At 51.7% G+C, this 23300-nt stretch overlaps 1 protein-coding gene across 8 annotated transcripts in view; it reads right to left on the bottom strand.

Annotated features, from left to right (window-relative positions):
- The window catches only part of USP36 (ubiquitin specific peptidase 36), a 40748-nt gene that overhangs the window by 6717 nt on the left and 10731 nt on the right, over positions 1-23300 (bottom strand). For 5 of the 8 annotated variants that reach the window (XM_023651901.2, XM_023651900.2, XM_070225869.1 and 2 more), the window contains exons 5-16: positions 20528-20638; positions 19644-19746; positions 13829-13896; positions 13266-13336; positions 12491-12573; positions 11339-11450; positions 9338-9478; positions 8635-8735; positions 7657-7795; positions 3815-4498; positions 3095-3225; positions 250-840 (exon numbers count right to left, since the gene is read on the bottom strand). In XM_023651901.2, coding sequence (XP_023507669.1) covers positions 250-840; positions 3095-3225; positions 3815-4498; positions 7657-7795; positions 8635-8735; positions 9338-9478; positions 11339-11450; positions 12491-12573; positions 13266-13336; positions 13829-13896; positions 19644-19746; positions 20528-20638 — 2335 coding nt within the window. The remainder of the gene's footprint in view (positions 1-249; positions 841-3094; positions 3226-3814; positions 4499-7656; positions 7796-8634; positions 8736-9337; positions 9479-11338; positions 11451-12490; positions 12574-13265; positions 13337-13828; positions 13897-19643; positions 19747-20527; positions 20639-23300) is intronic. The other 3 variants (XM_070225873.1, XM_070225870.1, XM_070225871.1) reach the window with 1 other exon arrangement.

Here is a 23300-nt window from a genome sequence, read left to right as displayed (position 1 = left end):
CGGCCGGCCCCAAAACTGCACTGTCAATCATAACTGAAGCAAGTCCTACAACTGGACGATGGGACCACAGACCTGGGCAGCCTGGCGTCACAAGACCACCCTGCACATACGGTGCTGGCCAGGTCTGGAAGGCTGCCATCCACTTGCCATCCCACTGAGACACTTCACAACACGGTCACACTCTACAAGTCCAGTCAGCGCACTGCATTTCCAGGTGACTCGCCTGGAATGGCCTGTGTTTGCTCTTACCTGTGCCAAGGTGGGTCCTGGTGGAGGTGGTCTTCGCTACCTTGGCCCTCCGCCCCCTTCTTCCTCCTCTTCCGGGTGCTCACACGGTGGCCGTCTGTCACGAAGCTCACTCGCCAGCCGTTCACCAGGCGCTGGCCGTTCAGCTGCTGCTGGCCTCCTTCCTCCAGTCTGTGCCCTGGCCGCTCTGCCCGGCCCTCCTGCCTGTGCCCAGGGCCCCCGTGCTGCCGCTGCGTCTTGCCCTCCTGCGGGGAGCAGGCGTCCCCGTCCTCCGTGCGCTTCCTCTTCTTCCTCCTCCTCTTCCCCGGAGGGGCCGCTGCTGCTTCCCGTGTCACTGAGCCCGGCCCCTGGGTCTCTCCCACGGGGTTCTTTTTCCTCTTCTTACAGAGGCTGTGTGGGGCCTCGCTGGCCTCCGGCAGCTGGTGTGGAGGGGACCGGAAGCTCCCGTTGACCTGAGGCAGGGGAGCAGAGGTTGGGGAGCAGCTCGGTGGGTCTGACGTCCGGAGAGGCTGGGGGCTACTGGACACTGATGCGCGGCGGGGGCCGGGGGGGGGCTTCGGATGGCTGGATGATCTGGGAGCAGGTGAAATGGCCCTGGAAGGACAGCAGGGCAGTGAGGACAGGCTGTTCCGAGACGCGGGCAGAGCTCTCCCCTGCTGCTCACCCTCAGCCCCTCTCTCTTTCAGGTCAGGGTTTTAAACGGTTCTTCCTCCATGATTCTCGCATATACGTAAAGTTAGAAAAGACAAGCTAACGACAGAATCCAAATCTACTTTACATCAAAGTTAATAAGAATTGTTATATACCTCTTAGGTGTGTCATCACCAAGCGATTCAAAGTATGTTTGTAAATTCTAGTGTTTTCAATTTTCAATACAAATGTGTTAGGAGAAGAAAACCTCACTAAGCAATAAATCTCCAACCTCCACAAGTCTTGAGGAGTCCAAGTACAGGAAGTCAGCCTTTTCAAAAAGGTGAGGACAGGTCTATACATCTTCCACTAAATTTGGGGGGCCAGGAAAATCAGGGACACAGATTTGACAGCTGGCTTATGGATAACACAGCAAGGTGAACAAGGACGAGGCCTAGAGCTGTGTCAGGTCAGACTTCTTAATCGACCTCTTGCTAACTGTGTGGCCTTGGAAAAGCTGACTTCCCACTCTGAGCCACAATTTCCTAACTTGTAAATGAGAGACGATAATGCTTAGCTCAAAGGGTTACTGAATTAAACAGAACTGTCATCGTCATCACTTAAACCAGAACAAACTACGATGGCCGTGCAAACTGTACTACCACGTCACATTACTCTGCTGTCTGGAATTAAAAAAAAAGGTTCCACGTCAAAGAAACGAAGAAAAAACACCCAATAAATACCTTAAATGTCTAAGGACTGAACGTACAAAAATACTGTGCCAGGCACAGTGCTGTGAGAGAAAGAGGAAGAGGCTGCAGGGTGTGGCAAAGGGAGCGTGTGGTCAGACAGCGCCCACCCGCTGGCAGCTGGGATGGAGGTGAGGGTGGGGTGGGCACATCAGCACCCACAGCAAACACCAAACCCACCCAAAGCACCTCACAGCCTCGCCCCATCGTCCTTCCTCCCCCCTCCCTCCGCGGCTGCCAAAGGCCAGACAGCCCCACCAGCCATCAGCCAGCCAGGTATTAACAATCCTCAGCTTTCTGCCTCTCAGCTCACTACGGGATGTGAGCAGCCTATGTGTGAGGGACGGAGAGGGGAGAACCCAAACCTCCAAAAGGGTGTCAACCCAGGAGCCGGAAAAGCCCTGAAGGAGCTCTTGGAACGCACAGAACCACACCTCCCTGCTCCAGAAGCCAGCACGGAGCCCCAGAAGCCAGTGCGGAGCCCCAGAAACCAGTGTGGGGCCCCAGAAGCCAGCGCGGAGTTCCTGAAGCCAGCATGGAGCCCTAGAAGCCAGCACGGAGCCCCAGAAGCCAGCACAGAGTTCCAGAAGCCAGCGTGGAGCCCTACAAGCTGGCACAGAGCTCCAGAAGCCAGCACGGAGCCCCAGAAGCCAGTGTGGAGCTCCAGAAGCCAGCGTGGAGTTTCAGAAGCCAGCGTGGAGCCCTAGAAGCCAGCACGGAGCCCTGAAGCCAGCGCGGAGCCCTAGAAGCCAGCATAGAGCTCCAGAAGCCAGCACGGACCTGTAGAAGCCAGTGTGGAGCTCCAGAAGCCAGCGTGGAGTTTCAGAAGCCAGCGTGGAGCCCTACAAGCCGGCACAGAGCTCCAGAAGCCAGCACGGAGCCCCAGAAGCCAGCACAGAGCCCTAGAAGCCAGCGTGGAGCCCTAGAGGCCAGCGTGGAACTCCAGAAGGCAGTGCAAAGTGGACAGCCCAAGGAGCCTACTCGGGGAGGCTCCAGGGGGCTGAGGAGACAGAGGGTCTCCACTCGTAGATAAGTCCAAGGGGAGTGTCGTTGGGAGATGCAAGATGCTACTGGCAGCAAGAGGACAACCCTCGACATCACGGGACTCTCAGCTCACTCGGGTCTGTCTGGAGCTCCCATCTTTCTAATCAACTGTGAGTCTTTTGGGCTGGGGAGGGGCCACAGGACAGAGCAGTTCTCAGCACTCCTGAGTCACCGCATGGATATGGCACACAGAAGATGAGGACAGAAGCAAAAGCACTAGGACTGCAGAGACCAACCTGCCTCTGGCCAGCCGAAGCTCCTTGACCAGGTGGAAGCAAGAAAACAGGAAGAACGCGGTGCTGGCCAGTGCCCTGGACCTGTCCAGCCTCACACCACCGTCCATCCCGCCAGGCTGATAACCTTCCACTCTCCGCCAGCCACGGGCACTAACCGGCCTGCCCAGAGGGGCTGCGCCCACAGCTTACCTGATTGTACCGACAGGCCAGGTGGAGGCGACGACGGGGTGAGTGGTTTTCCTGGGGTAGGTGAGGTCGGAGGATGGTGAGAGGGCAGGTGGATGGAGGTCATTGCCGGTTGCCCTCCGCAGGGTGCTGGCCTGCAGTTATTGACATAAATAAAAACTTGGTGGTCTAAAAAAGGTTGCCGTGAGTGAAGAGGGAAAATGAAAATAAAAAAGTAAAAAATAAAAATGAAAGAGCCCAGAGGATGAGGGGACAGAAAGAGAAAAAAAGGGGGGGGTGGGGGATGGTAGAAGAAGAACCAGAAGTATTTTTGGTTAGAAACAAAAAGGAAAAAAGGAAAGAAATTCAAACAAAAATCTCAGCACGACAGTTACATCACTGAGCTTTGCTACACACGGAGGTACTGCTGGCCATGCCCAGAGCCGCCTGCCGGGCCCACCACCCGCCCATCCTCTTGCGGCTCCTTCAGGGTATTTTATCCCCAGACAGAAACGGAGAACTGCCCTGTCGCCCCAAACCTCCACCTGCCACACGCAACATCATCCGACGATCAGAGTTCCTGCACGATGCCCGCCTCCACCCCAGGACAGCCCTCGGTATGGCCCTGACAGCAACTGTGTCCCTCTGCGCCAGGGGAGGCCAGATGCCCTGCACGGTCCTGCTCCTCCCGCACTGCAACCGAACCTGCTCTCTGCCCGTGCGACACGACTCCCACACACCCACCTTCTTGGCAGAAAGGGCCAGTTTTTTGGCTGGTGGAGGAGACATGGTGCTTGCGGGCTCGCTGGCGGTGCTGTTCAGGACGGGGGACTTGGGCTTCACCACCTTTGCGCCTTCTCCGTCGAGCAGCACCTTCGAGGGGCCAGCGGCAGAAGAGTTTGTTCCCTGAGAATCACAGAAGTGGGCAGCTGCGCTCCTGGGGGTCTGGGGGGTCTTGGCGGGGCCGCTGCTGGCAGAGTGCTCTGGGCTGGAGCTGCTGGAATCCCTCCTCTCCGGGTCGGGGCTCTCGTCGCCCCCCTTGGGCCCATGCCCGTTGGCAGTCACTCCGGCCGGGAGCTTGGGTGAGGTAGGGAGGACGGCGCTCCTGCCATCCCAGGTGGCCTGCCTGTGGCTCTCAGACCTGCCGCCGCTGGAGTCGCTGGTACCGTGGAAGCCCTGAGAAGTTCTGGGTGATGGGGAGAAGTGCTGCAGGGGAGCCGACTTCTTGGCCTTCTTTCCAGGCTCATCCAGAATGGTGGGCAGGTGTGTGGGTGTTTTGGAGAGTCTGGGGGAAGGGGACCCCGAGGGTGGCTTTGGAGGGGTGTATCCATTCTGAGACTTTGGGCCCGACACGGAGCCATTCCTGGAAACGGGCACACCTAGCTCCTCCACGCTCTGCAGCTTCTTCATCGCCGCAGGGTCTAGTCTCTAAAGGGGAGCGAAGAAGAGGACGGTCAGACCCTGCCGACTCTCCCGCAGGGGAAGCACGCCGTGCAGCGGGCTGGGCCTCTGACCAGCAGCTCGACACATTATTTATGCGGACACACGAGGAAGACAGTTACTTCTCTGAATAATTTTAGTATTTTGTGAGCTGTGCACATACGGGTGTGTATCTTTATGATAATCTTTACTATGAAAGCAGTACATTTTCAGAAAGATTCAAGAAAAACAAAAAAGTATAAAGGAAAAACGTTTACAAAAGTTCCCTCACTTAAACATAACCACTGCTTATGAGACTGGTGTTTTCTCCCTCTGGCCTTTCCTTCTTTTTTTTTTGAGGAAGATTAGCCCTGAGCTAACGGCTGTCAATCCTCCTCCTTTTGCTGAGGAAGACTGGCCCTGAGCTAACATCCATGCCCATCTTCCTCTACTTTATACCTGGGATGCCAACTACAGCACGGCGTGCCAAGCGGTGCTATGTCCACACCCGGGATCCGAACCAGCAGACCCCGGGCCGCCGAGAAGCAGAACGTGCGCACTTAACGGCTGCACCACCGGGCTGGTCCTGGCCTTTCCTTCTGAACGGTTTGGCTGCACAGCTGCGCCCCAGCTTCCCCTTAACACTATCACCTGAAGCATTTTCAAAGTTACACTCTTAATAAAGGTCTTTAATGTTTGACCAGCAACCACTGCATTGAATGGAGAGTTTGCATAACCTAGATCGTCTGCAACTGTCATGGAAATTAACAATGCAGTACCAACTACCCCATCCATCCCCCTCATAGCACTCAATACAATTGGGCCTAAATCATTCACTCGGTATTTAAATACTTAAGGTTGGCCCTCCTCTGCTTGACCATAAAGCTCCCAAGGCTGGGCCTGTAACTGTCTGGTTTATGATTACAGCCTGTCCAACTGGCTCAGTCTCGCAGAGTCAGTGCTGAAATAGTATTTGTTGAATGAACAATCAAAAGACTGAATCTTTTTCTGTACTTAGACCTCATGGTAATTCCTTAGAAATGGAATTAATGAGGCTATGAATATTTTCATGAATTCTGATGCATACAGCCAAACTGCATTTATGCTCTTACCAGAAACACGTACTTCTTTTGCAAAATATTTGCTCACTTGACACTATTTTTGGCTCTCATCACTTTAACATTCATATCCTTTGCACATGCAACAGACTGATTTTAAGTCATCTGAATGAGTCTTTTTACGTTACAAATAACTTTTTGTTGAAAATATTTTAGAAGTTTATTTGTAATATTTTATGTCAAAAACTCAAGATTTAGTTTAGCCAATTTATAGTTTGTTTTTCTATATTTTATCTCTCAATTCTAAGCTTACAAAGTCTTCCCTCTTCCAGAGGCTTATTATAAAGAATTCACTTCTATTTTCGAGTTTTTTCTCTTTTGTTCCTACATTTTAAAATATGTTTTCTTTTTTTTCTTTTTTGAGGAAGATTAGCCCTGAGCTAACATCTGCTGCCAATCCTCCTCTTTTTGCTGAGGAAGACTGGCCCTGAGCTAACATCCATGCCCGTCTTCCTCTACTTTATATGTGGGATGCCTGCCACAGCATGGCTTACCAAGCGGTGTCATGTCTGCACCCGGGATCCGAACTGGCGAACCCCAGGCTGCTGTAGTGGAACGTGTGCACTTAACTGCTGTGCCACAGGGCTGGCCCCTAAAATATGTATTCTTTACTGACAATTCTTTCTAAGGGGAATACATCTTCCCATTGTACTGCAAAACCTTCTCATTTGTGGAAGGTTAAGTATATGGAGCTTACGCAACGTTAAAGTAAAATGACTTTCGTGCAATTGCAGTGCATCTGTAAAGTTATTTTTTAAATTAAAACATGCATGATAAGTGAGGTGGCCTTGTGGGTGGACGACCAGGGGTCCTCTCTGCACCCAGGCTCACCCCAGGCACCAGCTGCCACAGCATTCCTCGGAGCAGCACCTGAGGCCCAACTCTCCTGGTCTGGGACACAGCGGCAATCACCTTGCCATTAGGTCTCGACTTTTCATTGCCAGGTCCATTACGCCGTCTCTAATTCGGCTTCTATTTTCTCAAATGTTGGGAGGGAAACACAGATGTGCTGAACTGACTGAAGGCCCCGCAGCCTGTGTTTACATTTGATCTTCAGACTGAAGGAAAAGCGTCACAGGCACAGTCAACAGAAAGGGCAGAGTTTGTTTTGTTTTGTTTTGTATTTTTGAGGAAGAGTAGCCCTGAGCTAACATCTGCTGCCAATCCTCCTCTTTTTGCTGAGGAAGACTGGCCCTGAGCTAACATCTGTGCCCATCTTCCTCTACTTTTTATATGTGGGACGCCTACCACAGCACGGCTTGCCGAGTGGTGCCATGTCCGCACCCAGGATCCAAACCGGTGAACCCTGGGCCACCAAAGTGGAACGTGCAAACTTGACCGCTGCGCCACCGGGCCAGCCCCAGAGTTATTTTTGAATTATAAACTGTGTTGTAATAAGGAAATTGCTCATTTCTTTGCCAGTGAAACCGAGTTCTTAACTTTTTCTGGCAGAAAATTTCAAATACACAAAAAATAATTTCAAGAGTATTTCCTAATCTTACCACATTAGTTTTATTGTTCTCTATTATATTTCTTTTTCTAATCATTTGAGTAAATTTTAGACATGATGCCCTTTTATCCCTAAATACATCTGTGTGTATTTCCTAAGAGTAAGGACATTCTCTTAACATAACCACAGTACACTTATCAAAATCAGGAAATTAAAACTAGTCCAAACTACTCACATTTTCACTATTAAAATGTGAGGATAAAAAATATTTTTTCCCAAATGCTGAAGGTCCAGAATTCGCTCGGTGAGCCTGTCCCCGTGCTTCTGCACGGCAGGTGGGCTGAGACAGGCGCACGCTGTGAGCTACGGTCTGGATCGGCTGAGTCACGTTTGCTCATCACTGTCCCCTCTTGCTCCTCACCCAATGTCAGCTGATGACCAACTTAAGAGAGAACATGGAATGAAACGGGACAACCTGTGCAGACTCTCCTTCCATTGGGCCGAGTTCCCCGGCACGAAGAGCTCTGGGGCTCCTCGAACCCCGAGAGGCACAGGCATGAAGGTCTGCCGTGCAAACGCTGATCCTCTCAAACAAGTACCTTTCCAGTCAGCGGGGAGGAAACGGTCCCGTTGCCGACGTTCTTCCTGACGTGGTCTGGAACTGCACCAGGGCGACTGGGAAGGGAGGAGACTGTCCTGGAGATGGAGCCCTCAGGACTCTTCTTAAAGCCTGGAATTCTGTCCAACGGAAAAAACAAGTTGTTGGAGTGTCTTACTAAAGCTACAAAGGCCTTACAGAAACTGAGTGCGAGCGTGAGTCAGAATAAATTAAAGTCAAGTTAAATTCCGTTAAAAAGAAAAAAGTTAGCAAACAGCCAGAGCGACCCTTGACGGCCCTAACACGCTGCGCTGAACTCTCACTGTGCCTTTCAAGCAACGTGAAGCCGGCACGTGGCCTCGCACACCCACTCAACAGAAGCAGAGAGCACGTCACAGCCAGAGTTCCTCCAAGATCAGATTCTCAACTTATCAGCAAGCTAAAGGGACCTACAAACACTCCATCCAAATTTGGGAGAATACATATAAAGCAGCAGAGACACCCCCCGCCTCCACGTCCTCCAGCCTCCAGGCCGGTGACAACCAGCCCCGAGGAGTGGAAGCTTCCACAGGTGCTCTGCTGCAGCGCCTGTCAGCCTGCCTCCCTGTCCCCAGGACCACTTTGCCCGCAGAGGAAAGGTGTTGCCTGGCCGACACCCAGACACAAGACATCTGACTGGGGCGATAATATAAAATAACAGGTACCTTTCCCATTTACATTCCCAGTCACCTTGATGTGGGCAGATGAATCCTGCTCTGACCTCCCCGGGGCTCTGGCTTTGACGCAACAGCCAGGCAGATGTGATCTAAAGGGTCCTTCCCAGTGGACGCCCTGCCACACAGCACCGGTGGGACGAGAGCTGCTGAACAGTTTCCCCTCCACAGAGTCCCAGTTACTTTCACACGGGTAAAGGTGAGGGGGACCCATGAGTGCAGGAGGACAGGGAACGGGTTCACTGGGGGAGGGCGGAGTCAGTTACCGCAGGTAGAAGAGCACGTAGGCCTGCTGGTTCAGAACCACCTTGATGTTGCTGGAATGGACCAAGGAATCGTTCATCTGGTACCACTGTCCATTGCTTGCCTGAAGCAGCATGGGCCGTGGTGGAAAACAAAACAAAACAATCAACAAGCATTCCACGGTCCTCACTTTTGAAAAAGGGGATAAAAATATCTGCTGTTCATTACCATGTACATCCAACTGCTAATTAACTAGCAATGGTTTCATATGAAAATGTCTAAAATTTGTCTAACTCTGAATGTGGCCCCAAAGTGTGCTCTGAGTCCCCTTTCCTTCCTGGTGACGCAACAGACGCAAGCTTTCCCTTGCCAAGGCTATTTCAGCAGGTCTGATCTGCAGAGCACCTCCCACCAGCATCCGGCCTTCCCGAGACTTCTCCAGGGCTCTAAGCAGAGGGCTCTGGGGGCAGCCCCCGCCAGGGTCTCGCCCCAAGTCCCGGACTAGAGATCCTAGTGGGATGGGTTTTAAAGACATCTTTGCACTCCTCACACTGAAGTGAGAATAAGACCTGAGCACATGTGCCAACACTGCCGCTGTTTCCGTAGCACAAATGTGCTGCAGAGGCCACGTGTGGACTTGTACAGACAGGTGCCACGAACATGCCCCAGGCGGTGGCACATGCATCGCCACCTTACGCAAGAAACCCGCGCGCAGCAGCCACTGACCTTCACATAGCAGTAATAGTGCCCAGCGTGGCAGCTGTAGCCCGAGTGGACCAGGACGGCATACAGCCCGTACACGACAGGCTCGCCACTACTCTGGGACATGTATGGGCGGATGTTCAGGAATTCCGGATAGCCTACATCCTGTTGGAAAAGCCAAGCAAAAGGCAATTACAATTCCTCATCGAGAGTACGGGTCAATTCGCCCTCTCCACGGACGACTACGCAAATGCTCGGTCAGATGGTCTTTAACACTTCGGGGCATCTTGGCCTGCAGCAACACCCGGCAGGAACCTTCTTGAGTCAACGATGAGGAGCCAAGAAGAGGTTCCAACCAGCCCGAGAAACTCTACTGTGTTGTCCCATCCGGCGATTTACGGTCAGCTGCCATCTTGGCCGCGCACCCGAATCAGGGCTCTCGCTGCTTGGGCCCCAAGTGTGAAGTGAGAAAAACAACTCGCTCTCCTCCCGGCCACTGCACAGAACACGGCAGGGGGACAGGGAGACAGTGCCGGTGCCAGGCCTCCAGGAGAGAGATGCTGACTCCCTGCCCACTGCTACACTAAGTTAAACTTTTAACGGGCTGGGTCAGAACAAAGGCCATGCCAAAATTATTTATTTCAAAAGTTATCTTTGAATAGTAGGAGGCATACCTGCATTTCCGCCTATACACACGCCATTTCTTCTTTAATGCTGTATAACTTACAGCGCAAAATGCATAGCTCTTAGGTGCACATTCTACGAGTTCCGACAAGTGTATAGTGATTGTAACCCATATTCCTATCGAGGTAGGGACATCAACACAGAAAATCCCCTTGTATCCCTCGAAGAGCCCCATCTCCAATATCCACTGTTCTGATTTCTGTCGAGATTGATCGGTTTTGCTTGTTCTTGAACTTCATACGACTAGAATCATACACTATGTAGTTTTTCGTGTCTGGCTACTTTAGATCAATATCATGTCCGTGATATTTACCTACATATCTTTTCCCTTCTATGGATAAACTCAAAATCTCAAAAGCACAATAGGCTCATGAGCCCCAATACAAACTTGCTAGATATGGGCCCCCCCAATCAAACAGACCAATGTTTCTCAAACAGCATTTCAATGGAAAACTAGTTCCAGGAGATGCTAATAGGTGAGACATGGGCTTCTCAGGGCAAAACCACAACTATCTCATTCACCATTTTATTTCCCACTGATTTGCCAGTGCCTTGCAAGGCACCGTTCAATGTAAATACATAATAAGTATTAGAAAAATGGAGGAATGAATGATTCCCCAGACAATTAAGTTTAGAAAATGCTTCAGAATAAATTCTCCCTCTTGGAGATTCAAAATGCAGCATAGCTTAATAAAGGCTCTGAGAAGGCCTGCAACTAAAAAGAACTATTTAACTTCAGATAGGCATTTCCCAAACTCAGCTGGGCATGGAACACTTTCTTTCAAAGCACAATATCAACATTCTGCACACCACCACTTTGGGAAACGAGGAGATGAGCAAGCCCACTATCACTGCCGGTAAAGACACTGACACTCAGACACCTGCCTGGCCCCAAACACACAACTAGGCTCCAACAACTGAGGACAGAACTCCAGACTTTTATGAAACAGGACATCTTCCATTAAAATGCCATTGTGCAAAAAGATTTTCACTCTATATTCCACAAAAAGCCACAGCATACAACTGCACCTGTTTCAGACACAAAACAGGATATGATGGATGAGAGCTACAAGGCCCAGTGTTCACTATGCTTGTTCTTAAGGAAACCTTGACCTTCCCTATCAGGGAGACCTCCCACAGAGGCAGAGCGTGGGATAAAAAAATCCCTAAGACAGTGGTTCCTGAACTTGATTGTGCAAAACAATCATTTAGGGAGTTTGCAAAAAGCCTGCAGCATCCTGGGCCTGTGTTGCAGAGAGCTGAATTCGCGGGCTCCGGGGGAACCTGGCGTCTCATGCTGAAGGAGCGGCTGACCGAGCAGGCCGGGGGCCGCGGGCTCACCTTGGTGATCTTCCCCCCGCTGAAGTTGGCGAAGCGCTTGAGGGAAAGCGTCAGCACGCTGGACGTCCTGTGGATGGTGAAGCGCTTGCTGGCCGGAACCTTCTTCTTGCATCTACGAGGAAGGAGGGAGGGCTCAGCTTGGGCCCTGGGGTTCCGTCCTCACACAGGGCGACAACCCTAACAACTGTTCTACAACAGTGAGGTCTTCCTAGATGGGAGGTGGGCCTTTCACAGCCCTAAAAATCAAACCAGCGCAACTTTACTACAGGACGGCCAACACGGGGAAATGGGGCCTAGAGAGAAGCCGGAGGTTCTAAAGCGCAAGTGGAGCCCTTTGCCAAGTGGGAGACTAGATAAGATCCACGAAAAGTCACTTTGGGAAAACACAGGAAAGACCCAATCAGAGCAGATGCGGCCAGTCATAACCCGGCAGGCGAGAAATCAGGGCAAGCAAAGCCGGAGACAAGGACGTGAAGGGGAGACGACAGGCAAGGTGGACAGGCAGCTCCAGAGAGCAGGGAGACGGGACTCGCAGAGGGGGAAACGCAGTGCTGTGGCACAGAATGATAAACCTCATCAGCACAAGAAAGAAAACCATTCTTCAGTGACTACAGCTTCAAAGTGACCTAACATAAAGTAAGACACCCAGATAGTGCGCCTGGGCGACCCTTCTAACAACGAGGTCTGATTTCATCTGCTGAAACGGAGGAACGCCCAAGACAATTAAAGTAAAAGACAGAAGCCATGGAACACGGCTCATCTACGAGGCAGGACAGCCAAGTGGTCAGAGCACGGCCTGTGGAGCAGATGCGTGTCCAGGCAGGCCTCTCACCTCTCCGTGCCTCCACTTCCTCATCCTGTGAGATGGCGGGGGGCGGATAACAGCGCCCACTTCACAGGCAACACACGTGAGACACTCAGGACAGCAACGGGCACAGTGTGTGCTATGTGGACGTCAGCTATCACTTCGTTGGTCTTGTTGGGAGGTTTTGGTTTCAAGATATATATATATGCCACTCAAGAAATGTGACTGGGGCCCCCTCTGCAGGAGGGGGGGGTGGGAACAGCAGCAGGGCCAGGTTAGCTGACTGCTGACTTCGTTCACCTCTTTCTGGACGGCCTGACCTCTCTGCCACGAGCAAAAGGACTTACTTAGCACACATATAGGCGTTCTCTCCACTCAGGACATCTGGCTTCACAAACAGCTCCAGAGCACGCACGATATTTGCAGCTTGCTGAGGAGGACAAAAACGGGAGACAGAATCAGCAGCAGCAGAAAAACGCTGACCTGAGAAATGCCAAGGATAAGGTCTATTAAGGCTGAGGCAGCAAATCACAAAATTTTACTTGCATAAAAACTGGCCAGCTAGCTGCCACCTTCCAGGACTCAGGAGGAGCCGCGGAAGGAACGGGGAGCCAGGCTGTAACCCCTGCTCTGCGGTAAGGACTCGCAGCCACGGAGCCTTACCAAGGGAGCCAGCCACATGCATCAAAGCTGCAGCTGCATCTGCTCTAAACCTCAGGCAGAAAGGACCTCGCTGAGGCGGCAGCGACAGAGAGCGGTAACGAATGAAAGCTGCCCTCCCAAGGGCACGGGCGGCTCTGCTCCCAGAAGGCTGAGCACTTTCAAGAGCTGCCCCTGGCTGCCACAGGCCTCCCCTTTCAAGCCCTGCGTCTACGGGGTCGTCACTCTACCTGCCTCAGGACACAAACTGCATTCTACCTTTTTTTAAAACAAAGGGAACATGCATGGGAAAAAGGTTAGAAAGAAATATGCAAAAACATTTGTTTCTACTTTAAGGCAGCAGGATTCTAAGCATTCTTCTCCTGATCTAACTGGATAACATGCCCATGTTGGTCTTTGTTGTTTGGGGTTTTCTGCCCTCTGCTCTCCCTGTCCTATTGCAAACGCAACCCTGGTCTGTACCCGGATCTCCAGCGCCACGTCCAAGTAGGGGTCGTAGGTGTCCGAGACGCTCTTGCACACTGAGCACTTCACTGCAACAGAAGGAAGAGGTGCTGGGAGGGAGCCGGGCCCCAGCGCACCGGCCCGGGTTTCCAAGCCCTGGAACCAGGAGGCCCCTCTCGGCTCACCAGCCCCTTGAGAGCCCGAGAGCTCACTGACAGCAGAGCCCACAGGAGATGGATGTCAAACCAACGCCGCCCAGCAATGGCCGCCTTCCCTGCTGACCGACAGCCTGGCAGGCACTTGCTCCCAGCTGAAGGGCAGCAGCCACATGTGAGGAACTAAGGGGGTCAGCGGAAAGATGACACTGCCCTCATCCACATGTTCTCGATGCTTTGCTCCAAACTTCCTCCCGGGACAGTGTGCCTGGGCAAGGGTGCTTTGGAGACCAGGCTTGAGGCCGCCAGGGCTTGCCCAGGGCTGCTCGCTAGGAAAGAGCCCCAGCCTGGGCACAAATTGTCAGCATCTCCCAGTTAATGCTCTGATCCTTGACAAGAAAGGGTAGAGAAAACATCTCCACTTACCACGCGATCTGAGATAGCCTCCAAAAATTTGATGGACCAGAGTAGTAGCCTGTGTCTGACGATCCAACCTGGAAAGAAGGTCACAGCCTTCAAGAGAATGACGGCAGGACAGGGCAGAGCAGTACCGGCACCCCAGCCCCCGCCCTTCCATCAGCAGCTCAGCTGGGTGCTGGGAAGTTCCACAGCACAACCGCATGCTGACACACTCAACTGGCATCTCGGCGGGAGCCCCAGCAGGGCCGGGCGGTCTCTCCACATTGCGCTGATGTGCACGGGCCTCCTCCCCTCCAACAGCTGCCTCAGGCCCTCCTGACTCCTTCCCACTCCTCTCAGCAGGTGACCCCACCCCTCACTTCACAGAGAATAAGAGGCCCGAGAAATGCACCTGTCTGCCTCCCAGTCTCAGTGACAGAAGTGCCCCGTCCTCCTGGAGCCACCCCCCACCTCTCCAGCTCACCCGCCTCAGTCCTGCACGGTCCCCACTCCTTCCCGACCAGCTGTCACATGTATGAGCCTCTCATTTGGTGGAAAGGCGGGGGGGGGAAGGGGCAAGCAGGGACAAACCCCCACCTCTGCATCTGCTCAGCGGGACAGCAACTGTCACGGGTGTGGGCTTCAGGGGCAGGCAGGTCTGCACTCAAATCCCCACCCCGTCTACCAACTGGGACCTGGGGCCAGCCCGGGTCTCGGCTGCTAACACTCGCCTGCCCACAGGGCGGCCAAGCCAAGCTGCGGAAAGCACTCAGCACAGCGCCCGCACACCGCAGCTGTTCACGAAACGAAGATTCTGGAAACAACACCCTGTATCGAGCCTCTGCTCCTGGTTTCCACGTGCAACCCACTGAATGTGGCTCTCACTCCTCTGAAACCGTCCTCCTCAGAGTCACTGACGACCTCAGGGACACAAACCCAGTGGACATTTAGTCTTTTTACTGGAGCACTACAGCTCTGGACGGCGTGTCCACTCCCTCCTGGAACAAGCCTCCCTCTGCGCCCAGGTGCGCTCTCCTGCTCCTCCTCGCACACTCCAGATGCGGCAGACTCATCCGCCAGGCGCGAAGTGGTGCTGCTGCTTCCTGGTGCCCTTCTCGCCACGTGAGGCCACCTGGACGATGCCGTCCATGCACGGCCTGTCCGCCCCTGCAGACACCTGACAGCACCCTGTCTCAGCAGCTCACCCAGTCTATGCTACCATTTCCGGCAGCACTGCCCAGATCTGGACCTCATCGAGGAGAATAACGCCCAAGTATTTGGGAGACCAACATGGGGTCACCGAAGTTTTATTCTGCAAAGTTAAGAAATGAAAAATCAACTGCCATCATCTACTATCACCACCATTCATCAGAAGAAGGGACATTTTAAGCCCCAAAACTAGCAAGGACATAAGCTCAGAGCAAACCAAAAACTTCTGAGTAGCCACCGGTGATGGCAGCTGCTGAAGGCTAGATGGCCCCCAAGTCACCCAGAAGCCTGTGAGAACAGGAGCGAAGGCAGCCACAAAGAACCCACTCTCAGAATTATGTTAAGTGAAATAAGCCAGCGAGAGAAAGATAATCTGTGTATGACTCCACTCATATGAGGAATTTAAAATTATGGACTAAGAACAGTTTAGTGGATACCAGGGGAAAGGTGGGGTGGGGGGCGGGCACAAAGGGTGAAGTGGTGCACCTACAACATGACTGACAAACATTAATGTACAACTGAAATTTCACAAGATTGTAACCTATCAATAACTCAATAAAAAAAAAAAAAGATATAGGAAAGAGAAAAAAAAAAAAAAAAAAAGAACCCACTCTCAGCACAGCCCAAAGCAGAGAAAGCTCAAACTTCAAATCACCCAAAGTAGGAAACAGAGCCAGATCCCAGCAAGCTACTGTAAACGCTCCCACCCGAGCCCCGGGGGAGGGCAGGGGCGTCCAGAAAACGCCGAGGGAGGTAGAGACAGGGGAACAGAGGCAGCCCAGGGTCATCTGGAATCCCCAAGAGACGCGGAAGCCAGACCCGGTACTGAACATGGCTGGGGAGGCGGTCCCCAAGGGCAGTGACGCTCGGGCAAAGGCAAAGGCAGGCAGGCAGGCTCCTTCGGAGACAGGGTGGTGGCAGCCAGAGAAGGGGATACTTAGGGTCCTGGAAAAAACACAGAAGGCTGTCCGACCCCCTCCTCCACGGGGAAAGCCGTCCATCAAAGCAAGTGAGCGTGACCGTGCCGACCGAGGGGGCGCCCGGATTCAAAATGCGCACAGCCCAACTCTCTGAGACCAAGCAAAGCAGCCGAAACCCATGCAAAGGTGTTTCACGTAGAAAACGGTAAACAAGAATCAAAACACCCTGTCTGGTGGCAATGAGCCCCCAGAAAACAAGCACAGAGCAGAAGAAAAGAGCAACACAAAACTGCGACCTGAATCAAAGATCCTCAAACTAGCGTCTGGGGACATAAGAAACTACCCTGAATCAGAAATTTTAAAACTAAAAGTAAAAAACACCGAAAAAAGAGAAAGTTAATTGAAAAAGAGATGGAAGAAAAACACAGAATCACCTCAGAAACGAAGACTGAATCACAAGGTGCCCAAGGGAGAAGGGGTCAAATAAAAACGTGGGGACTTGGGGCTGGCCAGGTGGCGCAGCAGTTGGGTGCGCACGTTCCGCTTCGGTGGCCTGGGGTTCACCGGGGTTCTCCGGTTGGGATCCCAGGTGCGGACATGGTACCACTTGGCAAGCCATGCTGTGGCAGGCATCCCGCGTATAAAGTAGAGGAAGATGGGCATGGGTGTTAGCTCAGGGCCAGGCTTCCTCAGCAAAAAGAGGAGGATTGGCAGCAGATGTTAGCTCAGGGCTGATCTTCCTCAAAAACAAACAAACAAACAAAAAACGTGCAGACAGTGTGGGAAAGCACCAGAGGGGACACTAAGGCAGAGAGAGAGCTGTCTGAGAGAAGGGAGTCAAAATGGAGGCAGCCAATAACCGGAGACCCCAAAAAAGGAGAACATAACAATCCAACAACGTATAAAACCAGGACACAAGAAACACTTCCAGAAATTCATAAAAAGGGCCTTCCACACAAACAAAACTAACATCCGTACACGTTTCCGCAGAGACAGTCACTTTCCAATCAGTGAGAAATGCCAACAAAGAAAGATCACTCTCCCTGGCAATTGATAAATGAACCGTATAAATTTCAGAAAGGACACGACACACTGACTTACAAGGTCTGCCTAGTTGGCTGTTGCATATTTTCAAAGCACGATATTTAGAACAGAGCTGATCCAAAAGTGAGGGTGTTCAGACACCACCTGCCTACTGCTGACGGCCGACCCCTACGCTAGTAAGAACGTTTTTCTGCCCACACGTTCTGAGATTCCATCTATGCCGCAGATGCAACCTCTAACTGTCGCTGGTCAGGTATCTGGTGTCTGGGAAGACTGGCCACAGCCATCAGCTCCAAGCCCCTCCTGGTCACCGTCAGACTTCAAAGAGTAAAACACGATCCTGAGGTCCTCTAAGCAGAAAGACCAAATAACTTAAAGGCCAAGACAGTGGTACTGGCCTGGGGCTTCCGCAGTCCAGCACCCTCCAGCTCAGGGCTGCCTGGAAAGCCCAGCAGAGGCACGTGAGGGAGAAGGGAGTAACAGGCCAGTGGAAACCTGCAGAAAGCAGGGGCTGCACTGCTGAGTGAGGGCATAGAATTCAAGCCAAAAAGCCTCAAATGTGACAAAAAAGGGCACTTCATAATGCTAAAAACTACAAATCTCAATGAAGAGATGACAGCTATGAATATCTAATCACATTCATAAACCAAAGCTACAGGAGACGCAAGGAGACAGACATTCGCTGGTAGTCGCAGACTAACACAGCACTCTCGGTACAGAGACAAAGGAGAGGAAAAGCAAGCGCAGACACGGAAGACAGACATCATCATCAACAGATACACCCACAGACAGACACCTGCCTGACCCTACCCCGAGAGCACGAGAACACGCCATCTCAGGTGCACAGGGGACATCCACAAATACCCATCACGTATCAGGTCACAAAGAAAACAGCAGCAAGGTCCACGAAGCAGAAATAGGATAAACACTCCGCTCACAAGTTAAAACAAAAATCATTAACAAGGGCAAAAACACAAAGGCCCTTCCACCTGCAAATTCAATGCAGTAATTAGCTTCGTGGAAAGCTCACCACTCACGCCATTCTTACTTTTTCTCATTTCGCCACAGACCAGTAGAGGTCTTCTCACGGACGAGTGTGTGCAAGTGTCCGACTCTCCCCAGCACCGGTGCCCGCCAGGCCCGGCCCACCTGGTGCCCTCCGCCTTCCAGCAATGCTGGTCGGCTCCTGTGGCCTGCACCGTGGACGGCTCTCCACCACCGACCCTGCTGCCCAGACCACAAACCTGGACGCATCCCCAAACCTAAACATACCCATTCCACGTGCCACCCCATCTCTCCCGAATTCTCCCGCCTCTGGGAATCTGGCTAATCAGCCTGGCATGGGGTCAGGGTCAGTTACTGTCCTAACAGCTCCCAGGTGATCCCACCCCGTCACCAGGGCTGGGAACCACTGCTGCAGGAAGGTCACAGCCTCACCACCCACCTCTGCAGGCCTCGCCCAGGCCCAGCCACGCTCTTTGCCTCGTTTCCCCTATCTGAGCCTCGAGGTTGCTCCTCTAAGGAGGCTTCCTGCAGGCGAGGAGCACAGTGGAATTCTCCTGGGAGTGGCTACCACAGTGTCCCTTCACCACAGCACTCACTACGTGACATCATAGACACTGACTGGTCATCCGTCTTCCCCGATCACACTCTCAGCTCCTCAAACTCAAGGACCACGCCTTTAACCTGGAGTACCCAGCACCAACACAGGGCCTGGCACGCAGGCGGCGGCAGCCAAGATTTCCATTCGTTAGTTACTGGGAGGGCAGCGCGTGGGAAGGGCAGCTCCAGGATGTGCCTGGCCAGGAGGGAGGTGTACGTCCCTCAGGGAGAGGGAGGAACATGTGACCACGCCAGAGATCCCAGCAGGGCTCGGGAAACGCGCCCCAAGAACCAGGGGAACTCTTCTCAGGGTTCATCTAAGAACCTCATCCACTGACACAGGGGTTCCCATTATCAGGGCTGCAACTCAACTGCCCTTCCTGGAGGGCATTCCACATCTACTGCCTAAGCTGTAACTGGGGAGCATTTCCAGTCGAGGATTCAGTTCTCCTCCAAGCCGAGGCAACAGCCATGAAACAGGGAGTATTTCCCACCTAATTTTTTTTCATCTGAACCCACAAACCCACGAATGATACAAAAATATTCCTGACAGAAACGGATTACTGTCAGAAATACTCAGCATAACGTCATCAATCTGGCACGTGCACTTTGTGCTTTCAAATTTGAAATTAAGAAGCAGTAACTGAGGAGAGTAAAATCTCAAAAATTATAAACTTCCGAGCCCTCACATTTCCTGTAGGCTTTCAAGTTCTTTCATCAGGACATTATAATTGCTACCACCCCATCCTCTGTATCAAAATAACAAGGTGATTTTAAAAAGAAGGGAAAAGTCCATGTTGACTGTGGGAGGACCGCACAGAGACTTTAAAGTGCTTTCCCTCATCAAGTTGCTGGGACGGGGCTCCACCGCCACCGCCTGGTCCTGCCACACGGCCCTGCGCCCGGAGAAAGGCCCTGGAGAGGCCCGTCCCGGGGAGCAGGCGCAATCCCTTATTTGAGCGTCAGCAGGTCAAGGACCAAGATGCACACATCTACAGAGGAAAGCCAGGGAGAAGAGAGAGGGCTGGCCGCCTCCACTGCAAACGGGGCTGAAGGGAAGCACGTACTTGGCACAGCCGCTCAGGCAGGCCTTCTGCATGGCGTCGATGGTGTACCGGAGAAACTCGTGTGCGTCCTCTTGGTTCCCAAAGCGGAAATGCCGGGCGATCTCTACAGAGGGAAAAAAGAAGCATCAGAGTGGGGGGAAGAGCTCATGCCTTCCCTTCCAACGACCCACCACTGCTCGCTCATCACAATTCCTGGCGGGCCCAGGGAAAACAGGGTCCCCCGCAAAGTGGCAAGTGAGGACAAGTGCTCTGCCCAAGCCTTCCACACCCACTACGCCTCCTCACGGCCGTGATCTTCTCAATGAGACCTAAGGCTCAAACCCTCCTCATTCAACAGAAGAGCACAAACGCCTCAGAACACCAAGCACTAACAACGCGAAATCCACCAATCCATAGTTTTCCAGGAGCCAATACAAACACAAACAGATAGTAAGGTTATCACACTACAGTTCACACAGGTTTCAAAAACAACTGACCCTTCCTCTCCTGCCAAGTCAAAGGGAAATCTGTGGTCACTGGTTTCTGAGGTTCAGAAAAGGCCTTGCCACACCCTCCTCACCCACTCTCCACCTCCCGGCTCTTTCACGCTCACCTGCCTACTTAAAACACACAACCCCCAGCCTGGCCATAACCCACCCCTTCTTCAAACCGGAGGTCACCAGCATCCCCACCATGAGGCCTTCCCCACTGACCCCGGCCCACAGGGGTCTCCAAACCACTATTCCTTTAGTCTGCACCACCACATGTGCCCAATTATTATTACATGAAGTCTTAGGACTCCTGAGACTTCATTCCTGACTCTTCCTCTCCCTCCCACCAACTCCCCAGAGCCCACCGCAGAGCTGGGGCAGCAGGCATTCGATACGGAACCCATCAACTCTTACTTTTCAGATCTCGGATGAAGGAGACGGGCTTGATAGCATTGCCACTGTTGGCAAAGGCCTGGACGATGTGATTCTGCATGACACACAGCATGCAGAAGCCTCCTTGGTGACCTACAGACAGGGATGAGGCAGTGATTTCAAGGCAAGAGCTTCCAAGAGAATTTATGACACTCCCACTCCAACGTAAGACAGAGAGAAACACAGCAGATAAGGGCAAACTGGTGTGTGAAAGAATGGCCGAGCCGCGGCGATCCAGACCCTGAACCCGGCTCAGTGACCACAGAGGGAATGTCTCCCTGCTGCGGGGGCATTCGGGCACGACCCACCCAAAGCTCAGTCCTAATGCCCACTCGTCACCCTGGGCTAATGCTGTTGACCCTGCAAGATCCTTTTCATGTTTTTAGAACTATTCACTTATAAAAAGAATTAGTCTGATTCTCAGAATTAAATTTAGAAGTGTTTTCTCTAATTTCTAAGTTGCATCACATGGTCAAGAGAACATTTGGGGCTTCCTGACACCCCCTTGGTTTGCCCCTCAAGCGTGGGAACCTCTGCTCCACTGCTTCTAGGAAACCCCTCACTGCTATCCATCAGCGCTCAGCAAACTTCTGAGAAGACCCACGTGGTGAGCACCGCCAGCTCTGGGGGCCGTCCAGGCCTACATACTGTAGGACTACATAGCTTGGCCACTGGAGAGCACAGCTGGCCGCACCAGGTGGCCAGATAATGCATAATCAAATGGGCAGGATGTGCCCAACGGAACTTTATTACAAAAACTGGGAGCAGCCAGACTGAGCCAAGGGCTGCAGTCTGCCGACCCCCGCTATGTGTGCAACGATCTGTTCCTTCCTGAGCATTAGGTTAGACAGTGGTACGTTTTTACCTTTATTTAAAGTTGAGACATTTTAAATACAAAGAGAAGTACAAAGACTATACCACTACCCAGCTCCACCCTATTCTAGGTGTGTGTTTGTTAAAAAAGATTTTATTTTTCCTTTTTCCAAAGGCCCCCGGTACATAGTTGTGTATTTTTAGTTGTGGGTCCTTTCAGCTGTGGCATGCGGGTCACTGCCCCAGCATGGCCTGATGAGCAGTGCCACGTCCGCACCCAGGATTCAAACCGGCGACACCCTGGGCCACAGAAGTGGAGCACGCAAACTTAATCACTCAGGGACAGGGCCGGCCCCCTCTAGGTGTTTTTTAAGTAAAACATTGGTGTAATAGCTGAAGTCCCCTCTCAACCCGACTCTCCACACTCCCTCATCAGAGGTAACCACCATCCTGAATTAGGTCAGCACTGCTCCCATTAATGTACTTACCGTATTAACACACACGTGTCCACAAACAACAAATGGCACTGTGGCTGCATGTTTAAGCTTACTTTATATAAACTGTAAAGTGTAGAGCATATCATTCAACCACCTGCCTTGTCATCCACGCTGGTAACCGTGGCTCTAGCTGCTTCTCTCTCACCCGAGAAGATTCCACCAAGGGACCAGACCACGGTTCATTTACACATCCCCGCCAACACTCATTAACCCTTCCACTTTTCTGCTGTCACAACCAGTGCTGCGATGAATGACTCTCTACCCGTCTCCCTGTGTGCACGTGAGTCTCTCTAAGGCACGCACCAAAAGGTGAACCTCTGCACCAAGGGCAAGCACGTCTTCGATTCTGCACCATACTGCTGTCTCGTAAACAGTACGCTACCTTTTCAAACACGCCTAGCTCATAACACAAAATTCAGCACAAACCAATTATTCTCCCCTGCAATACCTCCCATTACCCAGTTACTTAGACCTGTCTCAAAATCAATAACGGAACAGCATGCAGCCTTGTTTATCACACAGATAAAATACTAGTGTTTACAAACAGAAAGTAACACGTGCTGGCAAGATATGCAGAATTGGAACCCTGTGCACTGTCGGTGGGAATGTGAAATACTACAGCCGCTGTGCAAAACAGTACGGAGGCTCCTCAAAAAGTTAAACAGAACTGAAAAGTCTCAAAGAGGTAATTATACACCCACATTCACAGCATTATTCACAAGAGCTGAAACACAGAAGCAACCCAAGTGTCTAACAACGGATGAATGAATAAAAAAACATGGTATATACATAGAATATTATTCAGCCTTAAAAAGAAAAAGAATTCTACACCTGCTACAACAAGGATGAAGCCTGAGGACATTCCACTAAATGAAGGAAGCCAGTCACAAAAAGACAAATACTGTATGATTCCACTTACGTGAGGCAGCTGGAGTTGTCGGAGTCACAGAGACAGAAAGCAGAAGGGTGGGTGCCAGGGGCTGAGGAGCTGGTGTTAAATGGGGACAGAGCTGCAGTCTGGGAGACGAAAGAGTTCTGGAGGTGGCTGGCGGGGCTGGTTGCACAACAATGTGAATGTGCTAATGCCACTGAACTGTACACTCAGAAATGGTAAATTTTATGTTGTACGTACTTACCATAATAGAAAAAAGCTTTATTTTTAAAGACTGCTAGTATTTCCATAAAAAATTCTTCTTGGAGGGATATTACAAGACCATTCATGTGACTGCCTTTACTCAAAGTGGAGGCTTTTATTTTCCATTTTAGAGTTTTCTTGACTCTTCTAACCATGTTTATTTATTACTTTTATTTTTAAAATGACAATAATGGTGGAGGGGCTCAAATTTAGGTAAAAATTAAAATGTTATTTAAGATAACTTAAACACAAGCCTTAACAAAAGTTAAACAAAAAGAGGTCCCACTTTCAAAATCTAACTGGGGTTAAG

The sequence above is a fragment of the Equus caballus genome, chromosome 11 (assembly GCF_041296265.1).
Source record: "Equus caballus isolate H_3958 breed thoroughbred chromosome 11, TB-T2T, whole genome shotgun sequence".
NCBI classification, from domain to species: domain Eukaryota; kingdom Metazoa; phylum Chordata; class Mammalia; order Perissodactyla; family Equidae; genus Equus; species Equus caballus.
Note: the sequence above shows the minus strand (reverse complement) of the source record. Positions and strands in the feature narration are given on the sequence as shown.